Raw genomic sequence first — 20,431 nt, 5'->3', positions numbered from 1 at the left:
ATTTTTTCAAATATTTTATTTTTATTTATTTTTTATTAAATATTTTTTACTTTACTTTTAGGGGCTTCGGGGAACTATTGGGGGTCTAAACAGACCCCTGATATTTTCCTTTTTAAAATAGAAAAAGAGATTGAGAACACAAAGGGCCTGTTCACATGATATCAGGTGCGGATCTGCAGACTGATGCAGTGTGTTTTTGGCCGCGTTTTTGATGCGTTCCAGTAAAGAAAAACAAAATTGTTTGGTTTTTTTTGCTCGAGTGGGGCTGTTAGTATGTTAGCTGCAGTGCAGTGCGTTTTGAATGCGTTTTTGACGCGTTTGCGTTTCCTGACAGTTTCCGGACCGTTTCCTGACCGTACAAAATGTGACATGCAGTATTTTTTCTGTCGTAAGCTGAACGGACTGCGCACGTGAGAACTGGAGCCCATAAAACACATAGGGATACATTGGGATGCATTTTGAGTGCAGCAGTGTACGGAAACAGTCAGCACATAAAACGGACGTCGTGTGAACAGGCCCAAAGTCCTCAATCTCTTTTTCTATGTCCCCTGTTATCAATGAACAGGAATCCTCTGAGTGTTCCTGTTCATTGATAACATGAGAACATTGTTTGTTTACTATAACCACAATTATGAATGAATGGGGGCGATGTAGATCACTCCCATTCTTTCATAATTAAGGATATAGTAAACATGCCATATCCTCAATTATGTACAAACACTCAGCGATCACTGATCGCTGAGTGTGTGTACCTTGCTCTTCTCTCTGACACGCTGTCACAGAAGGCTGATCGAGCGGTGTGGGAATGGGAACATGTAACAAATATAAAATAGGCGTTATCCCAATTTAGCTGGGAAAATGGGAATACACTTTAAGTTTCTTAGTTTAAATATATTTTGCATATTTCAGGTTTTTCACATAAATTTTCATTTTTAATTCAGTTTCCAAAAATTACATTGCGAACAAACCCCGTTCTGCATAAAATATTGTACAGGAATTCAGTGTGGGACGTTTGTAAAATTTTAGTAGTTGGTGGTTTTTGTGCTCTATATGTTTATTGTTTTGAAAATGTTGCTCATATATTTAATTGTTTGTTTTTATATGATGAGCATTAAAATGTATCTAAACCCCGAAACACAAATGTACGCCATTGCAGCATATCAGGCGTTAGATGTGGTGGTTCTAGTGTTTTTGTTTTCAGCTTTTTTTTTTTCTCTCTCTCTTTATTTTCACCTTGTGATCCTGCCATTAACATACTTCCAGTCCTAGGGTGACAACACTGACTCGCTGTATTGTATTTATGGAGGAGCAGCATTGTCACCCCAGGACAGGAGTGAGTGTGGGGTATAGAAATGTTCCCAATTATCTTCTGATATATATAGTTTTTGTTTGTATTTTCTGCTATGATGACCTAAACATATGTAACATTGACCATATTTTGTTGTGTGTCTGCAGGTTGTGGTACGGGCAGGCCTGTTCCATGGCACTGAACTGCTGTGTAAACCCATCATGAGCTCTGAACTGCAAGGGAAAAATGACCATCTATGGAGCGAGAAGTTTGAGTTCGAGATCAATATATGTGACCTGCCACGGATGGCACGTCTCTGTTTGGCTATCTACAATGTGTTAGACAAGACCAAGAACAAGAAAGGGAACAAAGCATCCAATCCTAAGTACCAGACCATCAAGAAAGCCGGGAAAATGGTACTTCACTTGTGTTTGCACTGACTTGTTTGACTTTGATTATTTATTCTACTGTATGTGTGTTATGGTTTTATTAATAACCAAACTGGTTCTGTACTATCATTACACATTCATGATGAGGCTCGTTCATTGCTGAGCACAGTTCTGGCCAGGCTACATGAGCTGTAGACCTATACAATCACAGCTCTTATGGAACAAATGGAATAATTATTTAGATATCACAGAAAGGTCTTGAATATAAGTCGAGTATAAGTACTTTAAGTACTGGTATATTCATCATAGATCTAGACATGTGATTTCTTAGTTTCTGACCTTGGTAACCATCCCTGGTTCCCCAGTAAAGCTGCAGTCTGGTCTATTTCAGCCAGAGCAGGCTGAGATGTCCATGCCTTGGGGTACCAACAGAGCTACTCAGACAGCACTGGCCGTTGGGTCTTGGAAACTGGTCTCCCTCATTAGATGTGTAGACTACCCAATCATACATTTTTGTTAAAAGAATGTTACAGGAAAGCTATTTCTTTAGTCACCTAGTGCCTGCCGGTTTTACCTCTCATCTATGGTTAGCGTTATACAATCTCATGCCATGGCTACTGTAGCACTGTCAGAAGAAGACAACCCACTTTTTTGTGTTTGGATTCCTCACTGTGTATTTAATTAGCTGAGATTATATTTGTCACTGGAGTATAGAAGGAGAGAGCTAAAGCGTTAAATGAGCAAAGGATACACTGAAGGAATTAAGCTGGCTGTACACATCCTAGTAAAAGTAAACAGCGATCATTCAAACATAGATTGCAGTGTTTGGCCACCTTATGGTATGGCAACAAACAAATTCCATTCTTTGCAGTAAATGTGTGGATAAGGTCCCAGCGAGACTCTTCTCCAGGACATAGGTGTAGCTGGCCATACACTGGTAGATCTTCGCATGACTGTTCATATGAAAAATCCAATCAGAACATTCAGTAATGCAATATGTGACAAATGTCGTAAATGTCGATCATGTTGAAAATGATCATCAATTTGACCCCATTTCAGGCAAATGTCAAAAATACAGAAATGAACTGCATATATGGTAGCTTAACGAAAATAAAACATTTGTGAAAGACATTGCTCGTATTCATATGCCCAAACTCATCAGTCCCATCCAACAAAACGGGTGCTGGCCGACAGAGGCCCACCTCGGCCATCACTGGTAATCCAGCCTATATAAAGCCGCACTCAACAGCCAGGACCTTGATGTAAAATGTTTATTCCCAGGAATTTAAAATGTTAAAAACCTATCAAGATCCACAGACTGACATGTTTCACCGAAAAGGCTTAATCATAGAGAATATAGAATAGTCTTTGGATCTTATGCTTGTTATAATGTTTTAGATACTTAGGAATAAGCTTTTTACATCAAGGTCCTTGCTGATTAGCGCAGCTTTAAGTACATTGGATTAGATATGAGAATTGTTTTACCTGTCAAAGATTATATACTTCTATCCATTCGTTCCCCAAATTTCCTGAAAACAGTACATCCAGCCTGGCGCCCTGATGTTTCTTTACTGCAGTTAGTTATGCAACTCGGTCTTGCTCCTGCCCCCAGCCTGTGATTGAACAGTGAAGGAGAATATACTGATGAGCTAATCTGTCACTCTGTTCTTTCCTCCTATCGGAATGTTCCATATTAAAACATGAGCAATACAGCACAAATGTACATAATGCAACTCGCCAGTGATAGAGTAATGTTTAGCTCATGCAGCCAGCGAGGGAGAGACGCATGCAAGATAGCGATTGTTTCACCTTCATAGCAATTGTGCCGCTGGCGGGATGGCAAGTGGGACATCGGTCTAACCCTAGAAAAGCACAATGGCAGCTGGGCTGGCGGGTTTGTTTTGAACACTTACCCATGTGACCCTCTTAATAAAGGGCAATGTTAATTTACAGTGCTAGGGAAACTAAATGATCATTTTTGGTTGGACTGTCACCTACAGAAAAGTCTGCTAACCTAATAGTATGTTTTTGGATTTTACCTTTAATACCTCAGTAAGGCTACCTGGATATGTTTATCCCTGTTCACTTATGTTCTGCTCCTCACAGCAGCACTCCCCTGTGGCTTGGGTGAACACCATGGTGTTTGATTACAAAGGACAGCTAAAGATGGGTGAACATGTCCTGCACAGCTGGTCTTCATTTCCTGGTAAGAAGAAGCTTGCAGAAGATAACATTTATAGCCTTGTTTGCATAAATCATTAACTTTTATTTCTCATTACTCTTCCAGATGATCTTGAAGAATTGCTGAATCCAATGGGAACTGTCCGGACCAATCCTTTCACTGAGAATGCTACTGCTCTGCACATAAAATTCAAAGAGTACGCTAAAGTCAGTATTTATTACCCACTTTTTGATAAAGTAAGTATATTCAGTTCTGCTCTTTTTTTGTGTTGTGGTGTTCAGTGTCCTATGCAATGCAGCATTCACCTGGGTTTACTCAGTGCAACTTTGGTTACAGGCAGTCCCCGAGTTACAAACATCCCACTTATATACGACCCCTACTTACGAACGGAGGCTATTACTGTACAGCAGGGGGTCCCAGGCTGCATCCAGTGTGTCAGTAGTTGTAATGCTACCGCACTCGTGCCGGCGAGGAGTGCCCGCCTTTTTGGTTCTGGTTTGTAGTACTGTACGTACATTACAGGAAGTTGGCTCTTGATAGACATACAAACGAGGGGTGCCCGCCTCTTCTTGCGGGTCACTGAGCAGTTTTTACTGGTGTCTGTATCCTCATTAGAAAGATTTAATCTCACTTCCTGTCCCTGAGACAATAGGAAGTGAGATGAAATCTACCCCTAGGAATGGACATTCACTCCTGTAAGAGTTATCATGGGAAAAAGGTGTCTCCCCTGAAGCTAAACCCAACATTTTCAAAATCCAATTGTCACAGGGGCAGAAAGTGAGGTGAAATCTTCTGAACAGGGGCACACACAGCACACACACTTTACACGGGGTTATCCCTTCCTTATGCTATCCAAAACAAAAACAAAAAACACATTTTTTGGCTGGAGTTACAATTCAAAAATGTACCTGTTTCAACTCGCATACAAATTCAACTTAAGAACAAAGCTACAGAACCTATCTTGTTCGTAACCCGGGGACTGCCTGTATTTTGCATGAAGACTGATAAGTGTTTACACATTTTCCTAATTTGAGATGCATTTTTTTTAAATTCCTATATCCTTGGATACAGTCTGCGTCCAAGGGCGTGCATCAGTACCTGTATGGATGTGACAGTTTAGGTGGATTGCAGCCACAATCTGTCATAAAGATGGACAGACGGCTGCACGTGGCTACACACAGCACCTGTCCCTCCTGGACGCAGGTCTCTGCACGAACATGCATGCTGTACAGCTGTGCACTTCTGTGTGAATGAGGCCTAAAGGTTAACTATACCATTTTGTGAGGAAAAAATGAAAAGCAAGCTCCAAGTAGAAGTGGTCTGCCCTGCTAGTAATAACTTGGATACTGACTTCCACTTAATGTGGTTGTTGCAACCAATGTGCAGCTAAAGTCGGTCAGGCATACACTTAAGATTGAGAGTTCACCTGCAGTGGCATCTGATGCACCAGTACTTTTTGGAAGGCATAACCTGAAGAGTTCTGCTAAGGTTTTTCCTTACCACTCATTTTGGTGTGTTACCCCTTTAGGGCTGCAACAACTAATCGACATAATCGATTATAATCGATTATTGAAAAAGTTGTCAACTTTTTCAATAATCGATTTTGAAAATAATCGTTAGCTGCAGCTCTATACCCCTTTGAGGAGGCATTTACTAAAATTAGGCATCTCTGCCTATGGTTTATTTTCCAGTTTCTCAGATAAACAAGGTCACAGTTATTAACCTACAGAGAGGAACGCAGAAGCCCTAGTTAGATCTATGTACAAAGCTAGGGATCCTTATTGTGGCTGGTTTTAGCATTGATTTTTGTCTCGCAAACCTTTATAGAGTGGGCAGACCTTTACACAAGGGTCTAGCGGTGGAACACATTTTACATGTTTATGTGAATTTGGTAAAGCATCTAGTAAAGAGCTTAAAGTATGTTTCCAATGCAGCGCTGGTTTTGGGATCCTTGTTCTCTAGGCTGTTGGCGTTGGCTCTGCTGATCTGTGGCTGTAGTGTTGGTTGGCTGACCAAATATCTAAATACCTTCTGGCCCAAGAAGGCCAAGGATTGCCACATCAAATCTGGGCCCTGTTTTCAGCTCATAAGTTTTGTTTTTTTTCTTTTTGTGGGGAAATTTGGGCAAGGGCACTAAGCACTCTAAGTCATCTACCTGTGCTGGGGATAAGCATCCCTTGCAGTCCAATCCTGCGGAGAAGCCCTGCTCCTTCGCATAAAGTTTTACCCCCCACCTGTACAGCTCTAGGTGGTGGGACAACTTTTGGCATCTGTGAACTATTGGTTAATCAATGTGGTAAAGTGTTAGTTTCAGGCTACAAAATTGAATTTTACACACATCGAATTTATGTCTTGCTGTTGAGGGCCTCCTGGCCCAGGGGTGGGCATTCCAGCTCTGGAGGAAGAAAGGTTTAAATGTTGAATACATACTTCCATGTTCCCATTTACCAGGGGCACAGCACTTCTTGCACTTCATGGTATGGAAGAAACACCATCCATTTGCAGCCTTGCCGTTTGGCCTAGACATGGTTCCTCGGGTGTTCATCAGGATGTTGGTGCCAGTGTTGCCTTGAGGTCAAAAGGAATACCAATCAAGGGATACATGGACAAGCTTCCATAACCTGGAGTCCAACCTGTCCAACACCATTCGGAGGAGTTTAGGTGGATTTTAAATCTTGAAGTTGTTTCTGGTTCTGTCACTTCACTTGGAATACCTGGGGCTGAACCTGGATAGCAAACAGGCCAAGGTGTTCTTTCAACTGGCATGCCTTCTGCATGCTGACAAGTGGTTGTCATTCAGCACTGCATGTGAGTTTTGGATCGCATGGTAGCGGCCTTCAAAGTGATTTCCTATGAAAAACACCACCGCAGAACTTTGCAGCATTGAAACAAGTCTCCTCTGTCTCTAGACAAGGGAGATCAAGGTACGTCAACTGATGAAGTCATCTTTAGTTTGGTGGTTCCGCTGTCCCCTGCTGCTATCCAGCAATAAATTTCTTCCTCTTCGCTGGAAAATAGTAATGGTCAAGGGCCAGGCTATTAGAGCCAGGAGAAGTCCCTGCTTGCCATCAATGTACTTGAATTTGGAGTGATCAGATGGGTTCTGCTTCGCTGGATGCACCTGCTGCAAGGACACCCTGTATGGATACACTGGATAGAAGTCAAGGGGATTCCAGCCTTCCTGGTGGCTCTGTATTGGCCCCAAAAGCTACAGTACGCAGATCTTATAGTAGTGGATGCTCCTTGGCATTTACTGTTTCAAAAAGATGCTAGGGCTTGTTTACCACCCTGCTTTATGGTTGCTGGCTTTAACACCTTGTCTATTAAAAGTACTGAGGGATAGAGGGTTATTGGATGCTGTCATCCACACCATGTTTAAGGCTCACAAGGCCACACCTTGTTAAATTTATTAATAATATTTGGAAGGCGTATTTTGCATGGTGTTTGTTTCTAGGGTTATATTCTCATTCCTACTCCTTTCCATGTCTTTTGGCTTTTTTCAGCACAGGGTGGAGCAGCAGTTGGCCTGAAGCACAATTAAGGGTCAGTTGTCAGCATTGGCAGTCTTAGTTTAGCATCCTCTGATGTTGCTGGCGCCCATTGTCACCTTGGGACCTTGACCTTGTATTTTTGGTGTTGCAGTACTGCCTTTTAAGGATTTCAGGGAGATCCCACTACTAATATTCCCTCCAAAGTGTTTCTCCTAGTAGCCATTACTTCTGGAGTTCTGGCTTTGTCCTGCAAGCCTCCATTTTTTTTTTTTTTTGGTCATTCAAAAAATTCTGCACATGACCAATCAAGCTCCTCTCTATTCCCATTTGACTGTGATGGGGCCTGGCACTTGGCCACTCAGTGTTTAGGGCTGCATTATAGGGAGGCAGGGTGAGTGTCACTTCTCTTCCATACCTAAAAGTGTGTGTGCAGGGAAGGTTGGTAAGGACCCATAATGCCTCCTAAAAAGCAAAACTTTTTTGTTGCCTAGGTTTGGAAAAGCATGGGTTTATTTTAAGAATAATCTAGACTTTGGGATTAAAGGAGAGCTGTGGGGGGTAACCTTTTTTCCCATAGTTCTCTTTAGGGTCACGGGAGGACATATACTGACTATTGCCCACTATATGCTGAGAGCCTGGGTGGATCCTGACAATACTGTTCAATCCTCCAGTCAGCGCTGGAAGATCGGAGGGGGGATCCTGAACGATCAGCGGTGTGTTCACTAACTTCCCGATCAATAGAGCCGACGTGCGACAGTTTCAATGTTGCATGTCTGCTCTAAGTATAGGGATGAGTGTAATTCACTAATCTCATAGTTCTTCTTTAATACAATTACTTAAACGCCACTAAACAATGTTTTTATCTAAAATGGCAATAACACAGTCATCAGAATTATAGAACTAAGAACGACAACAATTCCCTACGTGGTTTCCTGTTTTCTATGGGAAAAATTGAGATTCATCTCTTGTGTATGACTGTACCCCCCAACCCCCTGAGCAGTACTAAGTCAGTGGAGTTAAAACAGCTTTTATGGTATAAGGGGAACTTGGTGGATTTTTGACATGATATATTCTGTTTTTGTCTTACTGAGGCAGATTGTTTTATTCTTCTAGTACCACACATTGATGAAACGTCATTAAATTTTTTTTTTTTAGTTGTTTGAGGAAAATCTGGCATGATAAAGGAAAACAACACCTACACATATGTTATATGAGCTGTGCATATTTTTGTTTGTGTAATAACAAAAATAAACCAGTATGGCTTTATTAGGCCTCATTCACACTGCCGCGCATATACGCACCATATGCGACATATGCAAATAAATGGCTCCATACACATAGCCGCGTATGGAGCCGTATATTTGCGTAGCGTATATATGCGCAAAAACAGAATGGAACAGAGATGCGTCCGGGCAGCGTATTTCCGCGCATATACGCGGTGTACAGTACATTAAAAATTCCATTACGAGTGATGCATTCTGGGATTGCATGTAGTGCACGCATATACGCTCGTATATACACGCATAGACGCTTGTATATAAGCGCATAGACGCAATATACAATTTTGCGTGAGTTTTGTGTGAATGAGGCCTAACAGATAGGATAGGAGAAAGCGTATGAATTGACACAAGAGTGTTTTTTGGTTTGTTTTTTTTAACTTTGGTTTCCTATGCAATGTTGCAATCCTAGCTGGTTCAGAGCTACTGCTATAAGAATGCTATTGTCTAGTAATACCGCAATCTAAAGACTCCACGCCACTTGAATGCACTGACTAAAAAAAAAAAAAGCCATTAGAAACCTGCATGGTTTTAGGCACTGGTTATTTTGTCACTGACAATACCTAAAAAATAACAGAATAGAAAGCTGTATTCTGTCATGTCTATGTTACACTGGCGTTTCTGCCACCGGTCAGGCCTCATGAATGACAGAATACGATGAAACTTATATTGCCTTATTATGAGGTGTTACCGCCGAAGCCAGTAATTTGTCCCTCCACCACCGCTTCCTCACTATTAATCGAGATTCTGCAGCTTTGCAATCTACAGCGACAATTAAACTTCATTGATTCTTGGCAGAGGTTGAATTGCCAGTGTAACATATAGGTTTAGACATGACGCTTTTACCTTGATGTACTGTATATCAGATTGAATCAGTTACGAGGTGACTCTTGAAGCAAAACTTTACCCTTTATCTTAATAATGACTACAAAGGCATCTTTAGAAATGTTTAGGATCTACAAAGACTTCTACATAATTGCTGGCTTTTTATTCTTTGCATACCTTATTTATTTTTCTCCCTATTTTTCTCCTGGTGGCCATTTTATTAAGGGCAGATTAATCCATCTCCCTTTATTTCCTGAAACTCTGGCAAATGTGATTAGGACATGTGCACATCATCTCGGGGGGGGAAATGCCTTTCCCTGAGATCTCGTGAGATTTTGCAGTTTACAGATGAGATTTATCAGCAACGTGCTGCTAATGTAGCATTTCCAGGATGCATCTCTTTGCCATGAGCTACATTATTAATGCCTAAGAGTGCCAGAAAGTGGAAAAACTGTAATTGTAAATAAAAGAAAAATATTTAACTAATGAATGAAAGAGGATTTTCATATCAGCATACAAAGCTGCATGCTGATTTGATGTTTAGTGAAAGGGGGTAAAGGTCCACTTTAAGGCAGGCCTTTCCATTCTGCATTGCATATATTACATTGTATCCATTACGGGAATATCTTCCCTTGGCCATCACACTAGACCAGTGGTTCTCAACCTGTGGGTCGGGACCCCCTCGGGGGTCGAATGACGATTTGCCAGGGGTCGCCTAGTGGCTCTCGGCCGCCGGGAGAGAAACACTTTCTCCCGGAAAAATCGGGGGCCGCCGTAAGTCAGAAAAAAAAACCTACCATAGGAATGCATAGCTAGATTCCTATTGGCTATTTCACTTTGCAAAAGCCAATAGCAAACTAGCTATTGCACCCGCCCTCTGATGCTGCCAATCAGCAGAGGGGGACCTGAAGTTCTCCATCAGTTCCCCTTCTAGGGATTGACAGCAGCAGAGGGCGAGTGCCATATGTATGTATTCAAGCAAAAAAATATGTAAAACACACCTCTAGCTATGCATTCAATGTTCCCGGTCCGCAGCTGCAGAGATTGGGAAATGTCTCGGTGCCTGTGATTGGCGCTGTCAGCTTCCTGGCGGGCTCGGCACGTGGAGCTGCGAACACGCCCGAGCCCATCCCTATCAGTGACAGTACTGCAGAGTATGTACCTCATACTTTAAATCCAATTCTTCTAGTTCCAGCTGCAGAGCCCGGTCCTGTCTTTGCCTATAGCAGTGGTTCTCAACCTGTGGGTCGCTGTGCAAGGCTCTCCTAGCGCAGCAGTGTCAGTTCTCCTGCCACGCCTCCAGATGTCGCTGCAGCAGCCGCGTCATCCCCAAATTTTACCGTTGGGGGTCACCACAACTTGGCAAATGTTACCAAGGGGTCCCGGCCCTAGAAAGGTTGAGAACCACTGCATTAGACAATGCAGTGTTCATGTCTTCCTTTACAAAAGAGTGAGATGAGTAATTAGAGAAAAGGTAATACTCCTCTACCTAAAATACAAAGATTTAAAACTGATGTTGCTCAATCTTGATGATCTGTTTCAGTATTTTCAGGAGGTAAAAATGTACTTCTGTGACCCATATAGATCTGAATGTGTCCAGGTAAAGAATGTGTCAAGGTAAATTGTATCTAATCAGAATCCTTCTTTTGGGCAGATACTTGAAAAAGCTGCAGAGATTGCACGACAAAGTGACACCCTGAGTATGGCGGTAAGTTCCAGGCCATTTCGTTTATTTTGTCCTTAATTGCACTAATTTCTAACTGACCGTATAACAAACATCCAAACTAGAAACCAGATGACTGCTTGATATTATGATGAAAAGATGCAAATTAGGTTTGATCTGTTAATAATTAGCCCAAGTATGGTGAGAAATTGACCCCAGCTACCAATCGTATAGCATTTTGGAAAGTTTCCTTAGATATCCTGCAGCTAGATCTTACAGATTTGGTTGTATGCATGGTCAAAACCTGGTATTGGTCTGGCTATTCACAGGGGCAGGATCTCAAAGGGGTTTTCTATTTATTTTCTATCTAAAGTTTTATTAAATCTCTTTTCACTTTATTTTTTATCTCCTAATTTAAATATTCCTACACCAAACAGAGAGTAGGAGAGGTAAATGCTATACTGGGTTTTCTCTCTGAGAAAGGTTTTAGTGTATTTTGGAAGTGTCATATGTTCCTCAATACTGCTTGCCTGTAACCTTGACAGCTGTAATAAATTGGGGTGTGGATGAGTTAGGTGTGACAGGCAGAATATCCTTCAGCACTTCTAAACACCAGTACAAAGGACATAATTTCTGCTATAATTTTAATTTACCACCATTATATATAAAAGGTAGGTGTGCAGGAAGTGGGACTTGGGGCTCTTTCACACTTGATGCATTGGAGCTGCGCTGCCAGCTTTGCAGAGGCCAGTCACAACACATAGACAGGGGAAAAAGGCTTGTTTTTTTAATGTAGTTAGTTCACACCACATCGTTACGGGTGCATGCAGTACTTTTTTTCAGAGCAGCTTGTTGCGACACAAACCATCACAATGCCGATGTGGTCAATAGAACTGCATGAATATTTTAATAGGTTCTAACGGAAATTGGTAAACAGTGCGATGCTCCAAGTTCAGTGCATCTGCACTGTTCCTTCCAGCGCCTGTGTATCCTGCACAGCTGTCTGGGCCGAACCCGCCCTTGAAGTGAAAGTAAACCCTAACAACAAACCTTTATTTGCTCCCTTTTGGTTTGTTATATATATTTGTTATATATATCATTGGAAATGTTTTGTTATATCTGTCTGAGAAACACAAAAAGTGCCTGTTAAACATGTCAGAAATACAGCACTGTGCCCAGTGTTTCCTCAGGAAGATTAATTACCTCTCCCAGTCCTTATCTTTGGACTACAGAATGATTATCCTTCATGTAGTAAAGATGGTAGAGTGGGAGGGTCTAAGTAGTTTGGCAAGCGAAAACTGGATAGGACTCAAAACACTCAGCCCACAAAGATGTTGGGTCTTGTCAGCCCACAACAGAACATTAGAAGCCGAGTGCATTTCTGGCAGATCATACAGAAATGTGCATTTGCAGCGATGTACTTTATATGTTAGATTTTGGCGGCCGAAAATGGTACTATGGGCCAAATGCCGATAGTACCAAAACGTCCAAAAATGCAATGCATCCCCAGCGTCTCTCCTTCATGCTGGGCGCCAGTCTGTGTCCCCTTCGATCCACTGCTCTCCCTCGCCTGTGTTGACATAGGCAGCAGGGATCAGAGGGAACCGAGTGAGTCCGCCTGCCGCCGCTCAGCTGGGAGGAGAGAAGCTGTCAGGAGGCTGCGCAGGGTGTTGCAGGGAGGAGAGAGCTGCCCCTTTCAGCCGGCATCCCTCTATCACCTGATTGAATGAGCCAATCAGAAAATCTTTGAAAGAACAGAGCGGGCAGCCAATAAGCTGCCAGCTTTATTTGGGTATTCTGACAGTGGGAGAGTCCTCAATCAAGCTTGTAAGCATTGATGGAGGAATCTGTTATATTTTCTTTGTTTTTTCGTCCTTTAAAATATTAGTGTATGGGCAGCTTCAGTAAGTTAAACCAACAGCGTCCTATGTTCTTCCATGTTTGCCCTTGAAGGGGTCGGTCAGCCCTACGTTCTCCTCTGCAGGATTGTGTTATAGTTGTTTGTCTTGCGGAGTCTCATGGTGGTTAATACATGCAATGTTTATATATACACTAGGAAAGTTAATATATAACAGGCCCTAGGGGCAGTTTCGTCCCACAAACTATGGACATTCAGGCTGAAGTTACTGGGTTTTTTTTTCTGTACCCAACTGAAATTCCTCTGCTACAATGGATGGATACCAGTTGCCTACAGTGTAAGGTACCAGTACACAGTTTCATTACCCAAGTTAGGTAGTTTAAAGGAAGCCTTTATTAAGAGAATATGCAGGCTGCCAATGCTGACCTCTCTTTTAGAAAATGTCATGCTGAGCATACATCATCAATACCGACATAGGCACTGACCTGGAACACCTATGCAGATTAGGCGTTCTGATGTTACTCTTTCTCATCCGCATGCTTGTTCTGGGGAGGCAAACCAGAAAATATTTATACCAGAGACAGCCAGGTAACTAGTATTTCTCGAGTTCAGCAGTGGCAGCCTCCATACTTTTCTTATTACAGGTTTCCTTTATAGAAATAGAATGGCCTTGGTGAAAAAAGCATCAGGTATTTGCAGAATATGTCATTGTATGCAGTTATTGTGCAGATGCTCATTGGTTCCTCATACAAACCAGACTTTTGTCTCCTGCACTATATTCCTGAGTCATGTAGATTTAGTATTTTACCAAATAGTGTCTGGTTTGTTTTGAGGTGCTTGAATGTTACATGGACATAGATTCTATGTCCATGTAACATTCAAGCAGCTCAAACTCTCATAGATAGTTTGAGAGGTTTCCTGCTAAACCTCCTCCTATGGATCTAGCTCCCAGCAAAGCACTGATGATATGCTGTACAAGTGCATTTGCTGATTTTGGCTTTTTACTAGTGTTACTCTGCCACCTCGTGGACGTTTTGATTCAGTAACCCGTGATTGAATGTGCTGGGAATAAAATTGTAGGTAAAGTTGACAGTAGCATTACTTGGTTGACTGGTGGGGATTGTTGGCTGGTTTTATCACCACGTATGGCTACTTGCATTAATAAGACAACAAGACCTTTTTAAAAAAAAAAAAAAAGGCGGAATCACTATTTCTAAATAGAGGATTAAGAGGTTTTTGAGGGGGAAAAAAAACCTTTAGTTTTAAATTAAGCAAAAAAACCTTTAAGGAGTCCCTGTCGCCAACTTAAAAATGCAGTTAAAAGCACAGAAAATGAAGTATTTGAAATGCTTACTTGCAGTGTTTTTCTTAAATATTTTTTTTATTCACTTGCAGCGTGCTTTTTGAACTTGCTAGAAACGTTCACTAGTCAGTTCCCTAGCACAGCCCCCTGCCTCCTTGCATGTCATAGCCCTCTACTCTTCTGAAAGTGTTTCGTTAATCTCTGTGCTGGTCCAGCTCCTTCACCCATCACCTCCGTTCATAACCTTTTATGTATCAGCCGAGGAGGAGCAAAGGTTAATACTATAGCGTCTACGGGGGCTGCTCCCAGCAGCAATCTTAGGGCTTTGTCTACACAAGGGAGATTTTAGAGGTAAAGATCATGCATAAAATAAGTTAATTGCTTGTATCATTTCATGGAAAGATTTATGCTGAAATGCATGGCCAGATGACAGGGTCTCTTTAAAAGATGCATTCATGTTGAAATAAAATCTTGTTAACCAATCCTCCCTAGTCCCCTAGTAGTTTCCTCCTCCATTGTTTGCATACCTTGGCCTGAAATCTGGCACTGGCCACCCTGCTCAGTGGCGTTCCATATACTTGAATAGGGCTGTACCCATAGAGTGTCTGTCTAGTGTTGGAGTAAGGCTCTCAGTAAGCTTAGGGGTAGTGTAGTCGCTGCACAAGGTTGGCCAGTGAAGGTTAACATTTTCAATCAGAGAATGTAAATCCTATAGGAGGCCACCACTGTTGGGCAAATCAACCTAAGCATTTGGAGGAGGGGATTCTAGATTAGGTTAGTTTACAATGATCTTGTTCTTTAAATGATTTGTCATGTGACTTGGGCTGAGCGTATTCATTTTGGTACCTTTGTCATTGCTCAGGGTCGCGGAGGAAAGAAATTTAACATTGAGCTGAAGGAGATCATGGAGAGGGATCCGCTCTGCCAGCTGTGTGAGAATGAGAAGGATCTGATCTGGACCTTGCGGTACGACTGTAGAGAAAACTTCCCTTGTTCACTCCCCAAACTACTGTTGTCTGTGAAGTGGAACAAGCTGGAAGATGTTGCCCAGGTGAGTAAAGACATATACTACTGGAAATGTAAAAGTCTTAATGGTACAGAACACAGGAAGTGACTTCACTTTAGTATATAAATTCATGATATTTTTGGACATATGTCTTCCGGCATAGTTTGTGCAGCCGATACCAGATTGTTCTTAGGAATATTGAATAGAAGGCATGTACCTGATCTAAGGATTATATTGAAATCTTTTAGTCAGCAACATATGTGAAATGGTGAACTACATGTACCCTTGAGCTCTGAATATGAAGGATTGCATTTGGTGCGGCATTTGCACCTGTTCATAATATGTTCCTGCAGGATTCATTCAGATGGGACACGTGTATATATAGTAATTAGCATCTGTGAGATGAACATGCATATTGATTGTGCAGGATTTGAACATATGTGGGACTAATTGGAGGCCTCCATTTGTATATCATTGACATAAGTTACAATCTATTTGAGTTGGTGGCTTGTTGAAGTATAAAACAGTATTTTGTACGAGCAGAGTATTGGATAGCATTGAATGTTTTTATAAGAACATTTATAAGCAGGGCTTGAAAGATTCTCTCGTCGGAGGACGTCGGAGCCCGACAATTAGCTTCCCGGCTGGCCGTTGTAATTAAGCGGCCGGCCGGAAACTTTTCATTCAAATGATCGGACGACCGATCTTAGCCCCCCCATGTGATAGCAATAAAGTTAAGTGTAAAAAAAAATTAAAGAAGCATAAAAAAACACTATTTTTTTTTTAAAGTCCCGCCCCCCCCATATACACACGCAAACATGCTTTGGGTGCGCCTACGTGCGAAAACGACGATTGTGCCACACATGTTGCATATCACCACGAACTTGCGAGCAAGAATTTTTAGAGCCATTAATCACTGATAACACTAAACTATTGAGCAACAATTTTGGTTGATTCGGCATGAATTGTCCATAATTCCAGCCATGTATGGATACCATAACACCTTAGAGATGCAGTTCTGGCTGTTCTCTGGTTCAAGCACTGCTCTTTCTCTGAACTTTCAACAGCCTCATCTATGAATACTGGAAATTCAGAAGAAAGATGTACAGTACAGAATCAAATGACAGGAGACTGCACTTGTGAAACATTTTTTTTTTAAACTTTCTTATTAAAGTATGAGACAGAGGCTGGACAGAATCATGTGCCAGAGGCTCATTTGAGGCAGCGGAGGCAGATGCATCTAGCTGGTTGCTCTTTAACCAGTTGCCGTCCGTTCGTTGTAAAAAAAAAGGACGGACGGCACTGCAGCATTGGCGGATTGCCCCCTAGCGGGCGCGCGCACGGGCAGAAAGGACCCGACCAATGCAAACAACCGTTACCGGGTGTTTCACATATAGACGATCGGCGGCTCTATAGCCTGCCGATCGTCTATATGTGCTCGTTTTTCTGGTTAAAGAGACTCTGTCATATAATATACATACCTGTAAAGAAGATTGCACATATTGACCTTTCCACCCGCAATTCTGCTGTGTTACAGAGAACTGGTACGCTGGGAAACAGACACTTCCGGGAGTTGCGATCTACTGAGTCCCCTGCAGCTCTTACTGGTTCCACCCTCTGATCTTGCATCACTGTAGAATACAGTAATTAAATAAGATAAAAGTTAGGAGAGCTGCAAAGGGCCCAGTAAGTGAGTTGTCCCCGAAGTGTTGGTCTCCCATTGCACTTTGGGGGACCAGTTTTCTACAATGGAGCAGCGTGAATGGCAGGAAAGTAAATATTTAGTCCATGTCCCACTGCACTCCAGAACGGAATCCCAATGTAATAATATGGGTGTTGGTATGACCTGTGGATGGTGCCGTGTGAATAAAAATATAATAAAGAAGTCCCACGTACTCCAAGGTCCAGTATGTAGAAGGCCTTTAATACAGGTGCTAAACAATCATGGTGATACTAGTGAACAACGTTTCGGAACCATTAGGCAAACAGTTTGACCACACTGTATTTTGTTCTTGAGCAGTTTTGCAAGTCTTTAGGCTACTATATGTGGTGTCATAGTATCGTGCACGGCCTGCACTAAAGACTGAACTGGATTTATTCTGTTCATGCAAAATATAAAGTGTCAGTTTATCATGGCTGACCATGTCAGATGCTATAGCACAGAGGGACGGGGTCATGGTACAAAACTTACAAAAGGGTTTCAAGGATTGCTATCCCTCCCCAAATCTTTTTTAAAGCTTGATATGGCAGAACGGAGAGTGGCAAGACTGGTACAAGACAACAGAAGACCAACAGTGCAGTGTCAGATTCCTCGCATCACCTTTCAACATCTCGTGGAGTCACGAGGCGGCCCAACGAAGTACTGATGGGGTGGTCATAATCTGGCCACTCAGTGTATATATAAATATATAACATGTCATTTCTTTAGACCACTATTTTATGTCTATGTGAAGCCATAGATGCTGGCATGTCAGACATTAGCATGTTACTGAAAGAGCAGTACGTTGCAGCAAGTACAGAAGCTCACAAACGTGCTCAAAGGGTAACTCGATCTTTCATGACCAACTTCTTTAATCATTTGTAAAGCTACTATGACCTTATTTTTCAGCTTTAAGATGCCTATCAGCTTTTCTGCATAGGACCAGAAATAAATTGGCATTTTACAATAAGAGCAAACACAGCTGTACCGGGCTGTAATAATATGGTTTCCTGTCTGGATTCACTGATTGGAGGTTGTGTGGATGCAGTGCTGTTTTTAGACATCCTTTGGTCTCTGGGCGTCCTTCGGGTTTGCATTTTGATGGCTGATTATCTGTGCTGGTCACAGAGCTCCTCTGTAGCCCTCGCTTCCCTTCCAGATTTACAGCAGCGGAATGTAAACATGAAGCGAGCTGTATTTTTGGAATTTCCTTGCTCCTGTCAGGTCACTCAGACCTCTACTTCCTTCCAAACCACGGCCTGCACGCTGATTTCCAAAAGACGCAAGACATGATTTCCTCCAATCACAGCTTGACTCTTTCTGTGCAGGGGGACCTTGAAAATTCCTACAGACTGTAGATCCATGACTGGAAAACTACCATGTATCTCTGGAAGCACTGTTACATTTTGTTGTTGTCTGATTGATCTTTGCATGTAAATTATATTTTGATTACCAGATTTTAGCAGTTCAGTGTTTGTCTCCACACTGAGTTTGAAAATATCACATTTTTGTAGAGCATTTGACCAGTGTTAGGAAAAAGCTTCCAGGTGTGGGTAGGCTTCTTACCTGTCCTGTAGACGCCAACAGTCTAAGCTCTTTCCTGAATTATCTGGCTCTGCCATAGATGATTGGTCAACTTTCTGAAACAAGGGACGTCTCCCTTTTCTGCTGCATTCTTCATTCTTCACAATAGTACAACATGTACAATAGGGAGAGTGGCCTCTCACTGTAATTACCATGGCAGGTGCAAATGTTATGTGAATAATAAATACTGCCATTCAAATTAAGAGTATGTGTTGGATGAGCTACTTCATTAAATACATTTTACTTTCTAATGCCCTATTGCTGTTAATTAGAAATATATGATAGCTTAAACTGAATGATGCCCCTTTACGTGATAGGCTCCCAATTTCTGTCTATTAGGAAGTAGTTGAGAGCCCCAAATTATTTTTTTGCAGCTTTGCTTCATCTGCAAAGAAGAATGAAATATCTGAGACCTTCCCAAACACCAGCAGTGACTTCTGTGGTCCACTATGGCATTCTTGCTTCATTCTGTGGGGAAAAATATGCTGTACCTCACTGTAGGCATATACTGAAGTGTATAGCTTTACCTGTGTCGGGATATAGCAGGGTGTGTACATGTACATGTGCATGCACCAAAAAGAAAATAGGGTGACCTCTGAAACTTTAACCTTTTAGGTTTTACATATCTGGAGACCTCTGGTAGGGAAGTAAAGTACCTTGATGTGATAGCCTAATTTAAAATGATAACCAGATACCTCTTCCATGTTCAGCAAACAAATACATTATTGTATGCTTCAGATATCTACATACATTTAAAGTCACACTAAACTCGGGAATTACATTTTAAAAATGCATTTAAGTACCCTAACTATTTACAACAATGTATCTTATTTGTGTATCACTCGGCTGTAGATCCTCAAATCATCTCTGAGTTGGTGCCGACACTGTCCTTCCTTCTGGAGGGCCCTGTGTGTTGTAAAGTAGCCACCGCTCCAAGCTCCCTCCTGTGATGAACTGCAACCTCACAATACGTTTACTAATTTGTATTGAGACTGTAGTTCATCACGAGAGGGAGCGGTAGCTAATTTAGGTCCCACCGGAATCACAGGGAACAAAAGTAGCCACCCTCCAGAAGGAAGGACAGTGTCTGCACAAATTCAGAGATGATTTGAGTATCTACAGCCTAATGGTACACAAATAAGATATATACATTGTTAGGGTACTTTAATGCAATTTTAAAATTAAACTCCTGAGTTTAGTGTCATTTTATGTAAATCTTCCAAACACTTCACTTTCCCTTTTATATATTGGGTTTCTTGCAATTTCTAAAAAAATAAAATTGTTTTCGACAAAAGCAGATCATTATTGTAGCTAATGTTCATTACACTTTAGGACTGTTCTCCACTCTTCTTACCCTCCATTAACAATCACATGGGTTTTGCTGGTATGGCAGAGCAATAGCGCAGATTAAACTTCCCCCTTTTTTACACCAGTTCCAAAAATTGTCACAAAACATATACCAAAGTGCAGCATCCTCTTCTGAAAGCAATGTGATTCTATATCTAGATGTCCAGGTGCACTGAAAGGAAAGTGTTGCCAGATTTCATACACAATAATTTCCTGGCCTGTCTGTGATCAGACATCCAGACAGTGAACTGATAAACAGGGAAGTAGAGCCTCGCTCTGTGAGGTTAATAAACAGTTCTCTGGAAAATTCCCCGAGCATAGTCAGCACTCTACTCATAAGGTCCACATCACAGGACTCTGACTTCAGAGAAGTGTACTCCTAATGGTTATACCACTATGTCCTCAGTACCCTCTGTATATGGCAGATATGAGACAGCTCTACCTATTCTGCTTTGCCTTTACTGGACACTGATCCATGAGATATTTCAAGAACAAGCCTCTGATCACTGTAGAATGATA

At 41.8% G+C, this 20,431-nt stretch overlaps 1 protein-coding gene across 4 annotated transcripts in view; it reads left to right on the top strand.

Moving 5' to 3' along the window:
- Positions 1-20,431, top strand: part of PIK3CB (phosphatidylinositol-4,5-bisphosphate 3-kinase catalytic subunit beta) — a 63,450-nt gene that overhangs the window by 25,519 nt on the left and 17,500 nt on the right. For all 4 annotated transcript variants that reach the window (XM_018568166.1, XM_018568167.1, XM_018568168.1 and 1 more), the window contains 5 exons: positions 1,456-1,704; positions 3,787-3,883; positions 3,965-4,095; positions 11,107-11,160; positions 15,139-15,327. In XM_018568166.1, coding sequence (XP_018423668.1) covers positions 1,456-1,704; positions 3,787-3,883; positions 3,965-4,095; positions 11,107-11,160; positions 15,139-15,327 — 720 coding nt within the window. The remainder of the gene's footprint in view (positions 1-1,455; positions 1,705-3,786; positions 3,884-3,964; positions 4,096-11,106; positions 11,161-15,138; positions 15,328-20,431) is intronic.

The sequence above is a fragment of the Nanorana parkeri genome, unplaced genomic scaffold, assembly GCF_000935625.1.
Source record: "Nanorana parkeri isolate BGI_ZX_2015 unplaced genomic scaffold, ASM93562v1 scaffold1147, whole genome shotgun sequence".
In the NCBI taxonomy this organism is placed as follows: Eukaryota; Metazoa; Chordata; class Amphibia; order Anura; family Dicroglossidae; genus Nanorana; species Nanorana parkeri.
The sequence above is the reverse complement of the archived record's forward strand: the minus strand, read 5'-3'. Positions and strand labels throughout refer to the sequence as shown.